General features: G+C 57.8%; 1 protein-coding gene and 1 long non-coding RNA gene across 2 annotated transcripts; one reads left to right on the plus strand and one right to left on the minus strand.

The window, feature by feature from the left end:
* Window positions 1-1,087: 1,087 nt before the first annotated feature.
* LOC139037718 (uncharacterized) lies at window positions 1,088-9,237 on the minus strand. The gene is made up of 3 exons (XR_011490558.1): window positions 9,159-9,237; window positions 1,362-1,498; window positions 1,088-1,264 (listed from the first exon to the last, which is right to left on the minus strand). It is a non-coding gene; the product is annotated as an uncharacterized lncRNA (long non-coding RNA).
* Window positions 9,238-9,378: 141 nt separating this feature from the next.
* On the plus strand, window positions 9,379-19,046 carry LHX5 (LIM homeobox 5). The gene is made up of 5 exons (XM_020887858.2): window positions 9,379-9,890; window positions 11,926-12,149; window positions 12,806-13,083; window positions 13,764-13,929; window positions 17,674-19,046. The coding sequence occupies exons 1-5, from the start codon at window positions 9,718-9,720 to the stop codon at window positions 18,039-18,041; spliced, it is 1,209 nt and encodes a 402-aa protein (XP_020743517.2). The 5' UTR covers window positions 9,379-9,717; the 3' UTR covers window positions 18,042-19,046.
* Window positions 19,047-19,349: the final 303 nt, after the last annotated feature.

The following is a 19,349-nucleotide window of genomic DNA, read 5'->3' on the forward strand; positions in this document are numbered from 1 at the left end:
AATGATGCCATGATAAATATCTATTACTTTTCAGAGTTGCAGTGAAGATCAAGGAATCAAGTGTACATAATGGTCATTCAATAAGTGGCTTTTTTTCCCCCCTCTCCCTCACCCATCCTAGCTCAGGGTTTCTCTCCTGGCACAATGAGCTGCTACATTTCAAGAGGTTGAAAGATATAGTGCATTGGTCTTAATGAAAGATTGCTGAGTATTTTGGTGAGAAGATAATAGTCAGCATCTGGAGGAACTGGGGTGATGTTACCCCAACCCCAAAATGCAACCTTTTATTACAAATCACTCTGGTTTGAGAATTTTAGTTCCTCTGCCTTTATGGGACAATTTAGCTCTAGAATGTCCAGGTGGGAAGCCAGAGCCAAGCTATCCCATTGAATTCTCAAGAACCCCTCCCTGTATGTATTGGTGGTGCTAACAACTGGGCTTAGCTGGCACCCCTGTGGTGGGCAGGCTTGGAGGGTGCTGAGAAGATCAAATGAAGAGGTGGCCCCAGGGCATCTGGGCTCTCTGGGAGGTAGTGTATCTATGAGATGCCAGAGGGATTGTGTACAGATTCGTGTGCACTAAAATGGGTGTACCCCCCTGGGCAGGAATATGTGATTCTTTTTCTCCCCTGCACAAACTTCACTAGACAAATGTTGCATACAAATTTGAGCAGAGGAATCGGTGCTCGGTTATACACCATGCCAGACGTCTAGACAACACTCTGCATGTTTAGAAAATGAAGCAGCATATTAACACTTTTACACCCAAAGTTTCAAAGGGATTCATTTCCCTGTTAATAATCCAGTAGATTGTTATGCTTGCAGATCTCTCAAAGGGTTAAGGCACCTTAATGTCCATCACTTTTACCTTCATAAGCCATCTATTGACTCATAGACAAGCTCCTTAGCCTGTTCACCTTAATATTTGGCCACAAATCCTCCTCCCAGATGTTATATTTTCCTACCCAAGAAGTTAAGATGCCAAGAATATTATATTCCTGGCATTAAATTTTCTAAACCCCTTACCACTTCTTCAGAATAAATCAAAGAACAGATTCGAAGCATTTGTTTATGCTTAGTTCTATTGTTTTAAGCATGCATTTCCATTCTTTGGGGGTCGGAATAGCTGTTTTTATTTGTCAGAGAGTACATTTTAAATAAACTTTTCTTGCATCATTTATTTGGGAAGAAAAGAGAAGACACCGTTTTTAATCAATTGTTTTGTTCTTTGATATACACATACACCTGCGTGCAGAACACGTATTCTACGGAAAGACAAAAGAGGGAAATAAACGCAGGGGAGGGCAAGAATCACAGAGTGAAGGGGAGATAGAGGGAGTAAAGGAGGAGAGGGCAGCTTACAGGAGCCCATTTGCCCTCGCGGCGGCGCGGCAGGTTCAGCACCGCGGACAGCTCCCGTCTTTGTCTTGGTCCAAACTCCTGCGCCCGCGCGTAGCCAGGCAGCGACCGGGGGCCACCCGCTGCCTTCTCCGCCAAACCTGCTTTGGGAAGAAAGAGAGAGGGAGACGAGAGCAGACAGGTAGAAGTTTCTCCATCCTCTCCCCGCATCTTCCGAACTCGGCCCTGATCCCATCCCACTGCTTTACGGCGGTCGACTTTCACTTGGCTTCACGCGGAACCTTGCTTTTGGCTACATAGTGTTGGGGGCCCGGGACGTCTCCGTGGCGAGTCCAGATTAGGTTTGGAATTCGTTTCGCTGTCACTGCCCCAGGCCCTAGCCGCCCACGATCTGTCCCCAGGCGACGCCTAGTCTAGCCTTCGACCAAAGAGGGGGAAAACGCGATGTCTAACGCTTTGCCATTGGGTATACGGGACTGTGGACGCGCAAGGACACCCAGACCTTCTGAGCTTGGCCCCAAGACCTGAAGCATCAAATCCAGCGGAGAGAAGAAACGAAAGAGAGAGGAGCTAGAAAGACGAGAAAGGGTTGCTTTAGAAGCAACCCAGGCCCGGCAAAAGCAATGAATTATGATCAGAGATTACACATTTCGCCGCTCGAATTCCGCAGCGGTTTTTTTCCCCCCCTTTTGCCAGGAAAGGCGTCTTTCTCGGAGTTCAGTAAACTTCACCCACAGAAGCGACTCTCTCTCTCTCTCTATATATATATATATATTTTTTTTTTTTTTTCTGGGTCTTTTCGTAGAATCCAAGATAAAAAGAATTTCTTCTCACGTTCTCCTCTGCCTAAAACCTTGTTTCCCCGAGGGAGTGGGAAATGCCGAGCGTGTGATGGTCATTCTCCAAATCCTACTTCCACATACATAAATACACGCGCGCACACACACACACACGCCCACGGTCAATAGTTAGGTGCTTCCGCCGACCTTCAGAGAAATCTGCCAGCCGAGCTACGATTTATTCTCACGGAATTCGTTTCCCAGGTGGAGCCCTTGGGTAAGGGTAGACAGGGGAAGTTTAGGAATGAGCCTAACCACACAAGAAATACTCTTCCTCCGGCCGTAGGCGAATTTGTTGGGAGGAAAGCAAGAGGACTCTTCCGGACTTTCGAAAGCCTGGAGCCCCCAACGTGCGTCCGGGGCGCACGGATATCTCCACAAAACAAACCGATACCCAAAGCCCAGCCCTGCAGCCGCGGACTGATTGGTATTCGCCTCCAAAATAAGACCCCACCCTGGCCCCCTCCTTCCCCCACAAAATAAAACCTTGGAATTTTTTTTTTTTCAGAGCAGCATTCTGCCCTTCCCCTCCTCTTCCCCCGAGAAACCTGGACGAGAAAAGCCACCGCGCACTGCTGGGCAGCTCAAAGGACTTTTAGAGAAAGCGCGATTCCCGCTGTGGTCCCCGAGGAACCGAGGGGCGCGCAGCAGGGTAAACATACTCGCCTTGGGAGGAAGGTGCTGGGGGTCGCCTTCCCTGGGCCCCTCCCCCCCTCCCAGGGGCCGGCGGTGGGCGGCCCCCCCCACCCCCCAGCCGGCTCCGGCTCCTGGTTCAGCCGGGCTGTGGTGTAAACCGCGGCTTTCCGATGCAGATTTCTCTTTTAACACCTTCTAAACAAAGGCTAATGAGGCCACTGCATTGCTCTATCAACACACAATCATTAGCAGCTGAGAAACACACGCGCGCGCGCCCGCGCCCGCGCGCACACACACGTACACACACAAACAGAGCGCGCGGGCTGCCAAAGTCGGGTGAATTCTAAAGGAACCCATATTAGGCTAACAAAAAGGAGGTGGGATATGGAGGGGCGGGGAGGGGAGGTGGGAGAGAATGGGGAAAGGAGGAGAAGGAGGGGGGGGAGAGAGAGAGATGCTATCGAGACCACGAAAACGACCAAGATAAAAGAAAGGGGAAGCAAGATACAGACTCAAATTCAGACTAGCTAGTCCGAGGGCGGATAATTAGAAAGTCTTCGGGATCCTCCATTTGGAGGTTAGCGCTCTCCCTTTGGGTTTCAGAGATGGAATGGGGTTGCAAGCATCTTCTGAAAAACAGCTTGGGGAGCCCAGCGGATATCCTCCACGGTCGGATACCTCAGTGGGACCAGGGAGTCTGTGACCACGACTCCACGCGCCCCAGCACTGCCTGCACTTGGATGAGGTTGAGACGGCCCTCCAGGCTAAACCTCCAAGGGAAGGAAGAGGAAGGTGCCAGCGGCACTCAGCTTGAACCCTTGGTCAGCCTGGCAACCTGGGATTTGAGCCTAACCCGGCAGTTGGCGGAGCAGCCTCTAGCTTTGCACGAAGTGTGGGGCTTTCCCTCTCTGAACAAAGGGTCAGCATTGCTCCCACAAGTTGGAGGACTGGCTTGCACCTTTCCTTCTGTCCTCCCCAGGCTGCCCTCTGGCCCACAGGGATTAGCTCCAGTCTGCACCCTCCCCTGCAATTGGTGCCTAAGTTGGACCCTGGGTTGCGGTGCCAAAGAAGGTGCTGTAACCTGCAGGACCAGCTGGGTAGCCTGATGACTGGGCCTCTGAGAGATGCATTCCAGGAGGAGACGGACGGCTGGAAAGAGAGAGGGGACGCCAGGCTCCACCCTATCCTGGCCCCAAGCAGCTGGGTCTCTAAGCTGGCCAGCCTGCACACGCTTTGCAGCTGGATTTTCTGGATTGGCCAAGTGCGATCAGCCACTGCCCTCCAACCTCCCAGAGATGCCCGCCAGGTGGTGGCTTGCAGGGCTCCTCAGCACACTTCCACCAGCCTGCCCCCAGAAATCTGACCACGGCCCTCTGGCTCCAGTCCTGTCCCAAGGCCACCAGACTCAACAGTGGTCCCCAACTCCAGCCATTGCTCACGTCACACAGGCCCCTCCCCAAATATTGGACTGGGGACTCACTGTTTGGACTGGGGACTCAGCAGCCTCGCACCCCAGTGCTGGGAGAGGGTGCTTAAGGAGGGGAGAAGTTTTACCACTGGTGAATAAATAGATGAAGGAAAGAAGAGGAAAGAAGGAAGAGACGGAGGAGTGGAGGGAAGAAGGAAGGAAGGGAGGGGAGGAATTCCCTGCCTTTTTGATTAAACGTTCCAGGTCGGGCCAGCCCAGTTAACGAGACCGTTAATTAAGCAGCGCAGGATTCAACTGACAGGAAGGCCCTGCCCCCCGCAGAGATGTTCTGGAAACCAAGCAGTCCGCAGAAGCGAGTGAGGGGAAACAGCGGCTTTGTCACCCCTGCTTTCCAGGGTTCAGCCTATACCCTGCCCTCCTGGGGACGCCCAGGCCCCAACACTCTCTCAGCCTGGACTTGGGGCTGCCCCCAGCTGGCCACCTCCATGGGGACCCCAGAAAGCTCACCCCCGGCCACCTCGCTCCCATCCTCCCACCATTCCTCTGTATCCCTGCCCGGGCGCCCAGACCTAAGCCCCTGCGCTGACCCACTCCAAGCGCCCGGTGGCCGTCCACCCAAGCCAGCCTGGGCGCACACGGTCCGGGGATCATCCGGCAAACCCGAACTCCAGAGGGCAGGGACTGGCGACTTAACCTGCCAACTCGGCTCTCTGGGTCTTGCCGGAGCGCCAAACCGGCCGCTCTTCTCCAGGCTCCGGGCGGCAGGGCCCAGCCTCCACGTCCGCTCCTACTCGGGGGCCGATTCCTCGCGGCGGCGGGCAGTGCGCGGCGGCGCGGCGGGACGCTGAGTGTGTGTGCGCAGCGCGGCCTATATTTACACCCCAAACAAAATAATTACACTTTTGTCGGAGGGAGAAAGCCAGTGATTAGGCGCGGGCTCTTTGCGGCAAAACAGTTTCTCAGTGGTACACCAGTATAATTTTTCACGGCTGGCTGAAATCAAAGAGGGGAGGTAATGAATCCGGCGAGCAATTTAAATTTACAATTTGTAACGCCGCCGCCGCGCAGACCCGGCCGAAAGCGCAGCTCTGAGGCGCTCGCTGCGTTTGTTTAATGTTAAAGCCGCGCTGGCTCCGGGGGGTTGGGGCGGGGGTGGAGTGTGCGTGTTGGGTGGGGGGAGGTAATGATGGAAATCGGGAGAGGACAGGCTGGGCCGCCCCAGAGACCGCGGGGAGAAGACGACGAGGGGCGCGCTTCTCGGGTTCCCCCAGCGCGCGCGCTCCCCGAGAAAGCAGGCCACTCCAGTCCATTCAAAGCAAGCGGTTTGTCTTCAGACGGAGCGAAGGGAGATGCTCTGGCTGCCAGAAAATCCCCGTTTCTGCTTGGCTGCAGAATCTCCCCAGGATGGAGAGTTTCCGGTGAGGGGCAGGGAAGTGTTCTACAACCTGCGGGAAGGTCGGTTCCAAACGCTCAGAAGAGTCAGTCCGGCCGCTGCCCCAAGTCCCAGGCTGGAAAAGTCGGGAAAGGCGCCTCCCCGCAATCCCAGCTCAGCGCACCTCGAAACGCCCACCCCCGGGCGGGTGTGCGCCTCCTCGCCGGTAATTAATTACCGAACTCAAGGGGGAATATGCAAACCGCGTATTACTAACTCTACAGGGCTTAAGTGATTGGAAACAGATTACTATCTTGTTTGTCTTTTGTCTGTTTTACTTATCCCGCCGCCGTCTGTCGAGTTGTAATGTTGATACTCTTTACTCTAGGAGGAAGATTTTTATATAGTAAATTCCATCAACATCTTGTATAAGTGACATTGCGTCTCCATGCATTACCCTGTTAAGACACAAGCAGTTTATTAGTTACATATAGGAGGGGATTTCGCTGCCTGGTCGCCATCTGTTAGCGCTGTTAGGGCGGGATAATTCGTCTAATAGTTGGTCTGCTGGCGGTTTTTTTTTTTTTTTTTTTTTCCCGGAAGCTGCGCGCCCTTGAAGGTGGAGGGCCAAGAGAGATGCGGCTGCCGTTGGACTGGAGCGAGGCGGTTTTGGACTGAGCGTGGGCTGTTCTCAGCGTCCCAGGGTGATTCCAAGAGGCTGTGACCTGGTCAGGATGGGTAAACTCAGTTACATGAGGCAGAAGGCCAGGCCGGGGCTTCTGGAAGTGAAGCTTCATCTTCAGCCCCTGGGCATCCATCCCTGGGGTGATTCGCCACATCCAGGATAGGGGGAGGGGGCATGTTCCTCCTACTTCCCTAGCCTTGCACCTCAGTGGCTGGGGCCTGATGGTGCGTTGGCATTTAAGCCCATAGAGGAGGTGAGGGCAGGTGGGTTTATTCTAGATGTAGTTTGGTACACAGGCACCCAGCAGCCAGCAGGGTGGGCAGAGCTGGGGTGGAAAGACCTGGCTTTTCAGGTACCCACTCAGGATAGGGGGAGGCGGCTCAGCGCGCCTAGTCCAGAGCAAGGGGGAAGGATATCATCTAGACAGCAGCTTTAATCCTCGGCGTGCACAAAGAGAATCCTTCATTGCAGCTTTGAGTTGGATACCAGATCGGAATGCCCAGCAGAAAGCCAGAGTCAGGGAAATAAAAATCGAGAGATACCAAGAAAGAAAGTGATGGGGAGATGGAGGGAAAAGGAAACAGAAAAAGAACAGAGGCTGAACATAAGAGAGACAGAAAGGAAACAATGTGAAGAAACTCGGGAGAGATGAAGACAAAGACCAAGGAGGCATCTCGATTCGCCTCCACTTGGAGCCTGAGTGCCTCTTTTTTCTCTCTGGTGCTGTTTCACTCTGTCCCTGCCCTTTCTCAGCTCAATGACCCTTCATAGCCCAGGAGGGCAAGGCCAGGCACTGCCAGAAACTGCGATTTCATGTGGGGCTCCTGGAGCTCTCCCAGCCTGGCCTGGGAGACCCAGCAAGATCCGGCCTCCTTATTCCTGGCTGGTCCCAGCTCCAATCAGCCACACCTGTTCCTTGCTCAGCAAGCTGGAGGACAGAGTGACAGCAGAAGTGGCCCAGTTTGGGGACTCCCTTTCGGAAGTCCAGCTTGGGGGCCAGCACCCCACCCCAGTGACCAGCACCTGTCAATTCCTGTGCGAAGCCAAATCACTTCCCATAGAGACTGTGGCCTGTGAGGGGAAGCTAGAGGTCTGGACAGAAACCCAGGGGGAAAGTGAACACCCCAGAGCCTCCACCAACTACCCCAATTCAGGCATCCACAAATGCTGCCCCATTTCAAATCCACAAGGGCAAGCACACTAGAAGTACACACACAAACATACCCCTCCCTGGGGGGGGGAAACACTGCAGGAGTCACATAAACAAAATTACGGCTATCTGCAGAACTACACACACACACACACACACACACACTGATTGACCCACAAACACATATCCACAAAATTTCACACTCACAAACACACCCAACCCAGCTCAGTCACACACACACACACACACACGCTCAGCTGCACACAATTCCAATTCTTCAAAGTCCACTTTCACATCCATGTTAGCACACACCTACACAAGCAATCTTACACAGATGCACACGCACATAAGCAAATACTCTCACATTCATGTGGCTGCAAATATGCACATATATACATATATATGTACACACTAACCAACAAAAACAAAAGCACGCAGACTAATATACACAAATATTAGCAGAGCTATGCACAGGTACAAACACAAAAGATACACATGCCAAAATATATTCATATACTTGATTCCTGAGTAATATAAACAGAGGCAAAAACAAGATTCTCAAACAGCAAATGTATATTAACAAACTCAACAAATGCACCCAAACACATATCCATACCCAAGCCTTGGGGTGTACACATGCAAGAGCACCCGCGCGCGCACACACACACACACACACACACACACACACACACACACAAACTCTACACTCATCTGGCTCCCAGCCTGTGGGCCCAAGCCCTACAGAACCCATCGGCCCTCTTTTCTGGAGTGGGAAGGGAAAATCCCCACCTAGCTTGCCTGGCCTCCCTAACAGAGCACCCAGTTCATTGACTGGATTGGCACTTTGGGAAAGAGGCATGTTTTTTTCCCTCCCCCACCAGAGTCACAGTCCCCCTCCACATACACCTGCGAATACCGCCCCCCCCCCCCCCCCCCCGCAACACGCTCGGAGGCCCGTGGAACGGCACTTCCTGCCTCCTATGTAGAATCGAACCTGCACACACAGCCGGGACGCCCAGCGAGTGCAAACAGCGCCCGCGCAATCTTCCAGCGTGCCGCCTCGGCCGCGCTACCCACTCACCGCGGCGCCCAGACTGGCTGACCCGGGATCCGGAAGGTGCCACGAGGAGAGCGGAGACGCGGTGAATGCCACTTCTGAGCTGGCTTCGGAAAGACCGGTGCGCTTTCCCACCGGAAAGACCGGTGGGGAGTATCCCACTCCCCACATCTCCCCTAAGTCCCGTGGCCAGCGCGGGGTCTTGGAGCGGGCCAGAGGACATGCCCCCCCAACCTGGGCCTGGGCCTGTTCGGTCTTTCTCTTTTTCTCCTTGAGAAAGGCCGGGCTTGTCCCCAGTCCCCGTGTATGACAAAGGAAACCGGGGACGCCTCCCGGGAGTCCCGGGAACCTCTCTGTCGCAGCTCCAGGGCGCTGACCCCAGGGGCGCGCGGGTAGGGGGAGTCCAAAACGGCGGGCTGGGCTGGGGAAAAGGAGGCAGACAGAGCGCGTGATCCTCGCCTTGGACAACTTCTGGAAGTTCCGTGGATGGAGAAGGGGGCAGAGGTTCCCCACCTCCCCACTAGGCCTTGGAACCCTGGCCCCCCCAGATATGTGTGAGGCGAGAGGAGAGGCAGTTCTCAGATCGCGCGGCCCCCCAGCCCCCAGCCCCAAACTGGAAGGTAAATACTTACTTTGCCTCCGAACCAGGTACAAGCTAATACTCAACAATACTGATGCCTTGTTTTTTTTGCTCTGTCCGGACCGCAACGCTGTAGCCAATTTAGATATGCTATAAATTTAAGAGGTTGCCATGGCCACCGCGCGCCCATTGGCCGCCGGGCCCCCTACGTGCCGCGCCACGTCACCAAATCTGAATAAGGATGCGCGAATTAGGCGGCGGCCAGACAAAGATGAGGATCGGGACCGCTTGAAAGTGGGGGAAAGTGCCGGCGCCTCCGCCACCGGGGAAAGCCGCTCGGCAGAGCCAAGGCCAGCAGCCACCCAAGATATACTGGGGCGCGCGGCCCGGGGCATGAGGCTGTGAACGCCACCAGTCCCCACCCCACCGTGGGCAGCCTAGCGCCAGGCCCAGCAATCACCCGAGGACTTGACCGGCTGAGTCTTGGTTCGGACCGGACTCTCCCGGCGGCGGCCAAGAGGAGAGGCAGAGAGCAGCGGCGGGGCCGGGGGCCCGAGGGCCGGGGGCCCAAAGGGAGGTCGAGGCGGCCCGAGCCGCCGGGGCGCGGGGCTATGATGGTGCACTGTGCCGGTTGCGAGCGGCCCATCCTCGATCGCTTTCTGCTGAACGTGCTGGACCGCGCGTGGCATATCAAATGCGTTCAGTGCTGCGAGTGTAAAACCAACCTCTCGGAGAAGTGCTTCTCACGCGAGGGCAAGCTCTACTGCAAAAATGACTTCTTCAGGTAAGAGGCCCGTGCCGCCCCTGCTTGCTGCCCGCGCGCCCGCCCAGCGCGCGCTCCGTTGGGGCACCGGGGAACGGGAGAGACCCACCCCAGCCTCCCGGTCTCACCAGCTTCAGTGGGGAGCCGGCTCGCCCAGCAAGCTCTTGCAGTCCTCGGTCCAGCAAGGGCCGGAACACAGGCGGAGTGAGAAGAACGCGGCTGGGCTGCTTCTAGCTGTCTTTTCCAGGCCGGCTTGGATCGATGGTGGGGCAGGGGGAGGAAGCCTGACTAACTTGCTCCACACTCGTCTCTGCCCCTTCCTAGCCGGCATCACCCCAGGGTGGAAGCTTCCAGCCAGGCTCTGAGAGACTAAGGATTCTGGCGAAGTTAGGGACAGCCGAGGGCTTCTCCCACCAGGCAGAGTGCGGGGTGTCCAGAGGCTGGGCTCTGAGCAGGTAGGGTTCCCAGGGCCTTTCTGGACAAACAGAAACTTCCCAGCTCCAGAGGGGGCTCAGCCAGAAAGATCTCCTCTGGTGATGGGAAGGAATCTTCTCCTCAACCCCCCCATCCGCATCCCCTCCCCCCACTGGCCCCAAACTCCTTAAACATTTTCTCTTCTGTTGAAAGTACAAATGAAATGAAGCTGGAATCAGGACCTGCAGGGTCTACCCTTGCTGCCCACTCGGGCCCTCAGGCAGATCACAGAGATCACTTCTCTCAGTCTCGGTTTCCCAGCTGAGAAATGTTGAGGGTTGGCCTGGAAGGCTGTGGGGGTTTTGGCCGCTCGGCCTGGCCCTCTTCCCCACGGGTGCCCAGAGTCGGCTTTGTGAGTGCGAATTCCAGGCGCAGAGAGAAGAGGGGGGCGTGATTAACGCTGTGCAGAAAGGCTGCTCACCGGCCTCGGTGAGCTGGCACTGGGGAATTTGAATAGGAGAAAATGTCAGGCTCGCCTTTACACGTGTAAACTCCCCGGCCCCAGAGGCCCAAGGCCCCTAATGTGGTGGTGCTTGCAAAGCACCTAATGATTTTTGATAAGGTGCATATGGCCAATTATGCTGCCGGATAAGGCCAAAAGTGACTTATGGCTTCTAATGCCCTCACTACATCAACGTCACCCAAATTCGCCCTGTTCAGAGACGTGGGTGTGAGTAGACATGGGGCCCCAGAGCCCGGGGCCCTCGCCCTCTCTCCCCCTGCGCCTCGCTGCTCCCGCTTCTCCTCATCCCTCCCAGTGCCAGTCTGCACCATCCATTTCGGGGGAGGCCGGCCTTCTCCCTGCATTCTTGGAAGAAAGAAAAGGATTTAGACCGGGAACACAGAAAAGGAGGCATTGGAGAGATCCCGAGTTCTGGCCATGCAGGTTTAGGACTGCCTACTGATCACATATCCTCCTCCCCTGCCTGCCAGGGCCTGGGATCTGGGGACCGGGAGGTCCAGTCCCTGCCTTCCAGAATCCATAGGCCCCTGACCAGCTCCAGTGGGGCCCAGAGCAGGGCCTGGAAAGTCTACAGCACTGGGAATCAGCAGAGGTGCTCTCCTTCCTGCTTAGGTTCAGCTCAGGAGAGGGGACCCCTCCGTGCTCCATTGCTAGGACCCACAAGCCAGGCTGATTGACCCCACCTGGATCCCAGCAGACTGTTAAGGATCCAGAAGGCAAAGCTGAGAAGTGGTCCCAACCCGCCCTGCCTGGCTTTAAAATCCTTCCTGACCTCAAGAGCAGAGTTTGCCTGGAGCATCCCAGGCGAATCTTGTAGGGGTGGGTGGTGGAGGAGGGGCACAACTTGGGGTGCTCTTGGCCTTCTCCTGGGCTGAAGGCTGTGCCCAGCAGAGTTCAAACAAACCCGACCGCCGAGGCCCGAGAGTCCCAAGCTCAGTCCTGGGTGTTTCGGCTCCCGGCTGGCATTTCCGGCCAGGGAGGACGGGACTGGGATCTTCTATTGACAGATGTGGAAATGGAGGCTTCTCAGGAGCGAGGGCGGGGCAGGAAGAGGTCAGGGCTTCGGGGAGGATGGGACGCTGGGCTGGCCTCAGGTGACAGGCCGTGTGGCGTCCGCAGGCGCTTTGGCACCAAGTGTGCAGGCTGTGCGCAAGGCATCTCGCCCAGCGACCTGGTACGCAAGGCCCGCAGCAAAGTCTTCCACCTCAACTGCTTCACCTGCATGGTCTGCAACAAGCAGCTCTCCACGGGCGAGGAACTCTACGTCATCGACGAGAACAAGTTCGTGTGCAAGGACGACTACCTGAGCTCGTCCAGCCTCAAGGAGGGCAGCCTCAACTCGGGTAGGAGGCCCTCGCCCCTCCCCAGCCGAGCCCCAGCGCCCTCCCTACTTTGCTCCCTGGCTGGAGGCGGTGCCGGGGCTCAGAGCTCTCCACTCTGAGGTCAAGGCACACGGAGGGGCCGTGGGGGGCTGGCGAAGAGGGTCAGCGTTTGCAGCCAGTCTCTCAGCATACTTGCCACTCAGCTCTTCCCCTGCCCTCCTCCAATTCTAGTCCAAGCGGTCCTCCTCTCCCCGCCCCCTCCAATTTGGAGCCGCGCCGTTTCCCCTTTCCGAGTTTTTTCAGCTCCTGGTAATTTCTAGCTGCATAGTGAGGACAGTAATTGGGGTCTGCAGGAAGGAGAGGTGGGAAAGGAAGATCCCAGGCTAGGAGGGCGTCAGGACCCTCCTCGCGTCCCCTCTCCCGAGAGCGCGCCTCCCCCTTTCGCAAGCGCTAGCTGAGAAGTGCTGAGAGGGCGTGAGAAGGGCCCCTCGAAGGCCCGGCCCCGCCTGGAGGGAGTGGGCGGGCGTCGGGCCCCTGGGGGAGGGGCTGTGGCAGGTTTGGGGTGGGAAACCCGCCGCGGTTGGTGGTGGCCGGGGCCGCCGGGAACCGCTACCGGACTGGAGAGGTCTTGGGCCGCCGCTGACGCCCGGTTCCCTTCCCGCTCCGTCCGCCCACAGTGTCGTCCTGTACGGACCGCAGCTTGTCCCCGGATCTCCAGGATCCACTCCAGGACGATCCCAAGGAGACCGACAACTCGACGTCGTCGGACAAGGAGACGGCCAACAACGAGAACGAGGAGCAGAACTCGGGCACCAAGCGGCGTGGCCCGCGCACCACCATCAAAGCCAAGCAGCTGGAGACGCTCAAGGCCGCCTTCGCCGCCACGCCCAAGCCCACGCGCCACATCCGCGAGCAGCTGGCGCAGGAGACCGGCCTCAACATGCGCGTCATCCAGGTGCGGCCCGGGCGGGGCCACCCTCCCCAGCGCCGCTGCGTCTGCGAGAAGCTCGGAGGAGCCTCGCACCCAGGCTCCTTGGCTAAGAGCGCGCCGAGTTCGATCCAGGGGCAGGCGGTGCGCCCGAGGTCGGGGCCCGCTGGTCACACCCCTAGCCGGAAGATCCAGGCCGGCCCTGCTGTCTTCCAGCGGTGTCGTCTTGGGCGGGTCACTTCACCTCTCTGATTCCCGCCCCTCGCCCCTTTCAAGGAAGGTTTTAAGCCTCGCTGGAGTACGGGGACCTTTCCCTTCCTCCCATCCTCTGAGCAGAGAAAGAGGCGCTGTTTGTTCTCCGCGTGCTCCCTCCGGGCGCCCGACAAACGGCCAGAGCCCGGCTGGGGGAGGCGAGGGGCCAAGACCAGCGCCTTGCCGAGCGGGAGGCCTTTATAAAGCCGTCACACCACGGACGGGCCAAGGACCAGGAAGCCCAGCTCTTTATGAGTCGCCCCACGGGTCCGCGAAATCCTTCACCCTTGGCTGGTTCGCCGAGGCCCCTCTCCACCCCTCTGGTCTAATCCGGCCCGGCCCCCCGGCTCAGGGCATTCTTGGTGCGAAGAAGGCGCTAGGACCCAGCAGGGGCGGCCACGGCAGGGAAAGAAGGGAACCCAGATCAGAGCTCACCGCCCCCTCCTCTGTCCCAGGTGTGGTTCCAGAACCGACGGTCCAAAGAACGCCGGATGAAACAGCTGAGCGCCCTGGGCGCCCGGAGACACGCCTTCTTCCGGAGTCCGAGGCGCATGCGTCCGCTGGGCGGTCGCTTGGACGAGTCGGAGATGTTAGGGTCCACTCCGTATACCTACTACGGAGGTAAGCACCCCGCCTTGGACGCGGTGCCCCACACCTAGGTCAGTGCTGGTTGAGAGGGCAGGCCTGGATCCCTGCGATCTGGGGTGCCCGGGGACCCCTTCCTCCTTTCTACCCACGAAAAACAAACACAATCATGAACACACCTTAAGAGACACGCATCAACAGGGGCAGACCCACGCTCAGATACTTCCTGGACAGAAAATCAGACACATGCGTTCACTCACCCATGCCTCGATGCCCACAGATAAACAAATGAGACAGTGACACACACCCACGCAGGACCCACACGAGACCCACGTCCAGACACATGATCACCCACAACCAACACAGGTATACCCCACCCCCTCGGTATACTGACAGACACGCTGACACTCTCCAGCTCAAGCACTCGGCATGTACCCCATCCCAGCCTGACACACAGCCTTCTGCTGCCCTGGCCCACAGGCGGGCCTGGCGTATTTTGGCACCAGCAGGAAAGCAGGCCCTGGCAGGCAGCACCAACAGTAGGGATGGAGGGGTCAGAGGTCCCCTGGGGTCACCCCCTCGATATCTTTCAAGACAGCACCTCCTTTTCCCACCTCGGGGACCACGCACACAGCATCTGGACCGTTTAGCCCAGATGCCTGGCAGTTGGGCGGGTTTTGCTGGACTAGGACTCTGGCCCACCCACCAGCTGCAAGAACACCGGGGCTCATCAGGACTGAGGGCGGGGGTGGGGGTCGGGGGGAAGCAAGAATTGAGCCAACCTAGTTATCCACACTGGGTACTTAGGGCTGCAGGAGGCAAGGAGCCCAGCGTGGCCCAGAAGAATTCCTCTGTTGCTGTTAGCAGGCTCGGGCCTGGGTGTACTCTTCCCTTTCTCCTTCTCTCTTCTGTCCTCCCTTCTCCCCTCTGCGAACACTTCACTCTCCTGGGTGACCTCTCCTGACTCCCTCACCTCGTGTTTTGTTGAGACCCAGTTGCTCCGGGGCACTATTGGACTGACTCACCCTTCCCGCGCATCCCAGACTTGTGGGCTCTAGGAAGGCATCTCTCCTTCTATTCCTGAGCCTCTGAATTTGGGGAGCCCCCAGGAATGCCTTTGCCTGAGAGGGATCTCTGCTCCACCCAGACTGGGGAAGGGGGTGGTCCTAGTAACCCAGATTGGTGAGAGGTGACTTCTTTTAGAAAAGTCAGCTGGTGGCCGTGTGGAAGGGGAGGACTAGGATCCCAGGTGCCCAGGCAGACCCAGAAGGAAAATAAGAGTACCCTCTACCAGCTTTGTTTTACCCACAGGCCTGGGAAGTTAGCTCCTCTGGCCCGGCCAGGGTCCCCAGAAACTGTGGCTGAAAAATGGTGATGTGCTTTTAGGGAAGAGACTGAGATGGCAGGGCAGGTACAGACACCAAAGGGAGTCGGCCTAGTTTACTTGTCCTGGGGCCTCTACTCACCGACTTTCTTCACCTGTCTTTGCCTCCTTGCGCGCAAAATTTCCGCCCGGCGCAGGGAGGTTGGCGGGGCGGTAACAGTCCGGAATTTTTCCCCGCCTGGGTAATTAACCAAGGTTTCCCCTAGGACCAGCGTGCCTCCCACCAATCCAACCGCCTCTTCTACCCCCATGTCTGCTGGATAGGGTGGGGGCCTGGACACGCGGGGCCCCTCTTTCCCTGGAATGGGGTGGGGGGGACGGCCGCGGACCCCCGGCCCCAGGGAGGCAGCCCCGCCTAATCCGCGCTGGGAGATCCCGGCGGCGGCGGCCGGCAGCGGGCGAGAAAGGGGCCGGGCGGCGGGGCCGGCGGCTCCCCGTGGGAGCGGGGACAAAGCCCCAGCTGCGGCTTTTGTGCCCTTTTCAGACGGCGTTTGTTCCAATTACCTCCGGCCCGGCCGCCATATGGGCGGAGGCGGCGCGCTCCGCGCGGGGGCCGAGGCCCTGGCTGGCTAGCCGGCTCGCTACGAACCGTGGCCGTCCCCCATCGCCGTCCCTTAGGGGCCCCAAATTCGCCGCTTCCAACCTTTCTCGTCACTTACGGGGAGAATGGAATGAGTGGTTTTTAAAAAGTAATTGGCGACCGTTTTAGCTGTTGCCTAAACCGTCTCCAAGCCCGCCTCCGGACACTCCCCATTTGGACTGATGTCACGGAGGGTTTGGGGAGGGAAGGGGGCGGCAGGGGGAGTCCAGCACTCGGCCCGGCGACAGACCCCGGCCCTCAACAGGAGGCGTGCGTTTGCTGAAGAGACCCCGGCTTCTGGACGCGCTGGTTTTCCCTCCGCCCAAAGCGGGTTATTGTCAAGGGTGCTCCTTTCGTGGGGTCCCACGACACACTCTTTCGGGGGCGACCCGAGGGGGAGGAAAAGAGGCTCTGTCCTCTGCTCGGAAGGGCTTAGGGAAGGGGGCTTTAGGAGGAGGTCACGGGAATTGACTCAGAAACACTTTGTTGAGAATGGGCTGGTTTGTAATCTGGAGCCACTGCGTTTCCCGAATTTGTGGGCAAAATTCGAATTTGTGCATGGGCCGATAGCTATCGCCAGATTAGTAAAAGGGCTCAACGTCCCCCAAATGCCCCCAAAACTTTGGGAGTCCTGGCAAACCCACCCCGGGGGACCCAGCTTTTACCCCAAGGCGCACGGATCTCTGGACGTGGCCTGGCGAGTGTTCTTATCGTCCACCCCTCCCCAAATCTCTGGGGCTCAGCTTCCTCCATTCCTGGCCAGGTGAGCCGGGGCAGCCGGTCGGGCCCCACATTCACCGGGGTAGACGAGGGGGCGCAGCGCAGGAAGGGGAGGGCGCTGAGGCCGCCTGGCATGGTCCGCGGCCAGGTTTCGGCGGCCGGGGCCAAACTCGCCAGCGCCACTGCGCTCCGGCTGTGCTTCTCCCAGGCGGGGTTGCCGCCCGATCGCAACCATTTCACCTTCCGGTCTCTTTCCGCCATCTCTGCCTCCCTGCCCTGCTCCGCTCCCGGGTCTCTCAGCCCCCGTGTCTCTGGCCGTCTGTCCGACTCGAGTCGCGCGTCTCTGGACGCCTGTGTCTCCCCACCTTCCATCTTGTTCCTGGGTCTCTCCCCGGGTTTTTTCTGCGTCTCTAACCACGCAGCCGCCTCAGCTTTCTCTTTCCGGCTCCTGGGCTATCTCTGTTTTACTCGAGTAACGCCGGGTGTCTGTCTCAGGCGTGGGTTCAGTGACTGACTCTCTTTTCTTGCCTCCCCACGGACTCTGGGTCTGGGGTGTCTCCTTGCGTCCTGTCCTACCGATCTCTCCCCGTCTCTTTATCTGGCAGTTGTCCAGGGCGTCTTGCTCTCTGTGTATCTCTCGCCAGCTCTAAGACACTGTCTGGAATCCTCTGTCTCTTGTGCTTCCCCCCCGTGACCTCTGTCTCCTCTCTGTCTCTGATTCAGAGAACCTCTGATGTTGAAAGGTGTGTGTCCTTCATCGTCCCTGAGTCTCTCCCAGCTCCTGAGACTGTAGCCTTTCCGTCTCACTGGTTGTCTGTCTCCCCAGCATGAACTCTGGGTCTGGCCTTCCGTCTCACTGGCCTGCCTCTCCCTTGGTCTCCGCAGGCCTCTCCACGGGTCTTTCTCTAACCTCGAGTCTGTGTCGCGTGGTCCCCATGAACGTCCTGTCCTGCCAGCCCCAACCGCATCTGCATCTCTCTGCCCTTGGTCTCCCTGGGTCCCCTCCCCTGGATCTCCTCCCCCAGGTCCCTTGAGTCCTCCCTAAGCGACCTCCCTATCTCTCACTCTCCCCTCTGCCGCTCTGTCCCCTCCGCAGACTACCAAGGAGACTACTACGCGCCAGGGGGCAACTATGACTTCTTTGCGCACGGCCCGCCGTCGCAGGCTCAGTCCCCGGCCGACTCGAGCTTCCTGGCCGCCTCCGGGCCCGGCTCGACGCCGCTGGGCGCGCTGGAGCCGCCGATCGCCGGCCCGCACGCCGCCGACAACCCCAGGTTCACCGACATGATCTCGCACCCGGACACGCCGAGCCCCGAGCCGGGCCTGCCGGGCTCTCTGCATCCTATGCCGGGCGAGGTGTTCAGCGGCGGCCCCAGCCCCCCCTTCCCCATGAGCGGCACCAGCGGCTACAGCGGACCCCTGTCGCACCCCAACCCTGAGCTCAACGAGGCCGCCGTATGGTAAGGCCACCGGGCCGGGCCGCCCCCCCGCGCTTGGCCCTGGGGACCCGCCCGGCCGGCCCCCGCACCCCCAACCTCACCCCGGACGCAGCCTCCCTAAACCAAAACGCCCGACGTGGACACGGCTCTCTCTCTCGAGTCCGAACTCGACTGGCAGCTGCTTCTCGGCTGGGCGCGAAGGAGGAGGACCGACCCCCGCCCCTCATCTCCTTCCTCCCACCGCGGCCTCCCCGGGAACCCCCTGCCAGCGTCTCCGGGCAGCCGCGAGCGATCTCTTGGGACCAAAGTTAACTCTCCGGAGGGTCAAGAGATTGCAAGCACGCTCTAGGCTTCCCCGACCTCTCCCCCAACCCGCACACCACCTCTTTGGACCGAGAGAGGGCTGAAGCCAAGGGATGGAGACGATTTCTTTCTTTCCCCCCTCCCTGGAATCCGACGGGCATTTTGTAATCGTATTTCTCACTCTGCTTTCCCGTCTTAAAAAAAAAAGAAAAAGAAAAAGAGAGATTGAAGGGAGTGAGAGGAAAGGGAGCAGAATAAGTTAGAAGATGGAGAGGGAGCCAGCAGAGAGATGGAGAGTGAATGAGAAACATGTTTGGATGGGGGGCGAGTGGGGGTGGGGGGGGGTCACTGGAAGACAGCTCCACCTGCGCGTTCGCGCCCCCTGGTGGTCAACCTCGATGATCACGGTCAGCTTTTCTAGGAAGAGACGGGAGCGGTCCCGACATGGCCAGCCCAGCGGCCAGACCCCCGACTCTTCCTTCCTTTGACATTTATTTTGAGCCCGGGGGTCCAGGCCAGATTCAAACATTGCCCATCCTGCGCTCCGCCTTGGGCAAGGCGCCAAGATTTCTAGGCTCTGGCCGACAGACCACCCTCCGTGCCCAGGTCCTTGGAGGCTGGGCGGTCAGGATGTACAGTATTATACTTTTTTGGAAGTTGAACGCTTCTAGTTTCCTTATTTTGTATAAAGAAGAAACAAATAAAGTATGTTTTTGTGTTTACTGTTTATTTATTGTACACTAGTTATCTGGGGTTGGACATTTTTATATTTTTAAGAGGAGGGTGGGCAGAGTGGGGGAAGGGGAGCCAGAAAGAGGTTTACCTAAAAAAAAAAAAAAAGCAAAAAAAAAAAAAAAAACCCACCAAAAAAATCAACTTTTTTAAAAAGAAAGATTAATAAAAAATTCTTTTTTCCCTCCATGCTGTGTGATTTTTTTTTTTTTTCCTTTTCCTTTTTGCCTCTGTCTTCAGTCACTCTGAATTAATGGAACTATTCTGGTTCTTGTTTCTGACATAAAAACAGATTTGA

The sequence above is a fragment of the Odocoileus virginianus genome, chromosome 12, assembly GCF_023699985.2.
Source record: "Odocoileus virginianus isolate 20LAN1187 ecotype Illinois chromosome 12, Ovbor_1.2, whole genome shotgun sequence".
NCBI classification, from domain to species: domain Eukaryota; kingdom Metazoa; phylum Chordata; class Mammalia; order Artiodactyla; family Cervidae; genus Odocoileus; species Odocoileus virginianus.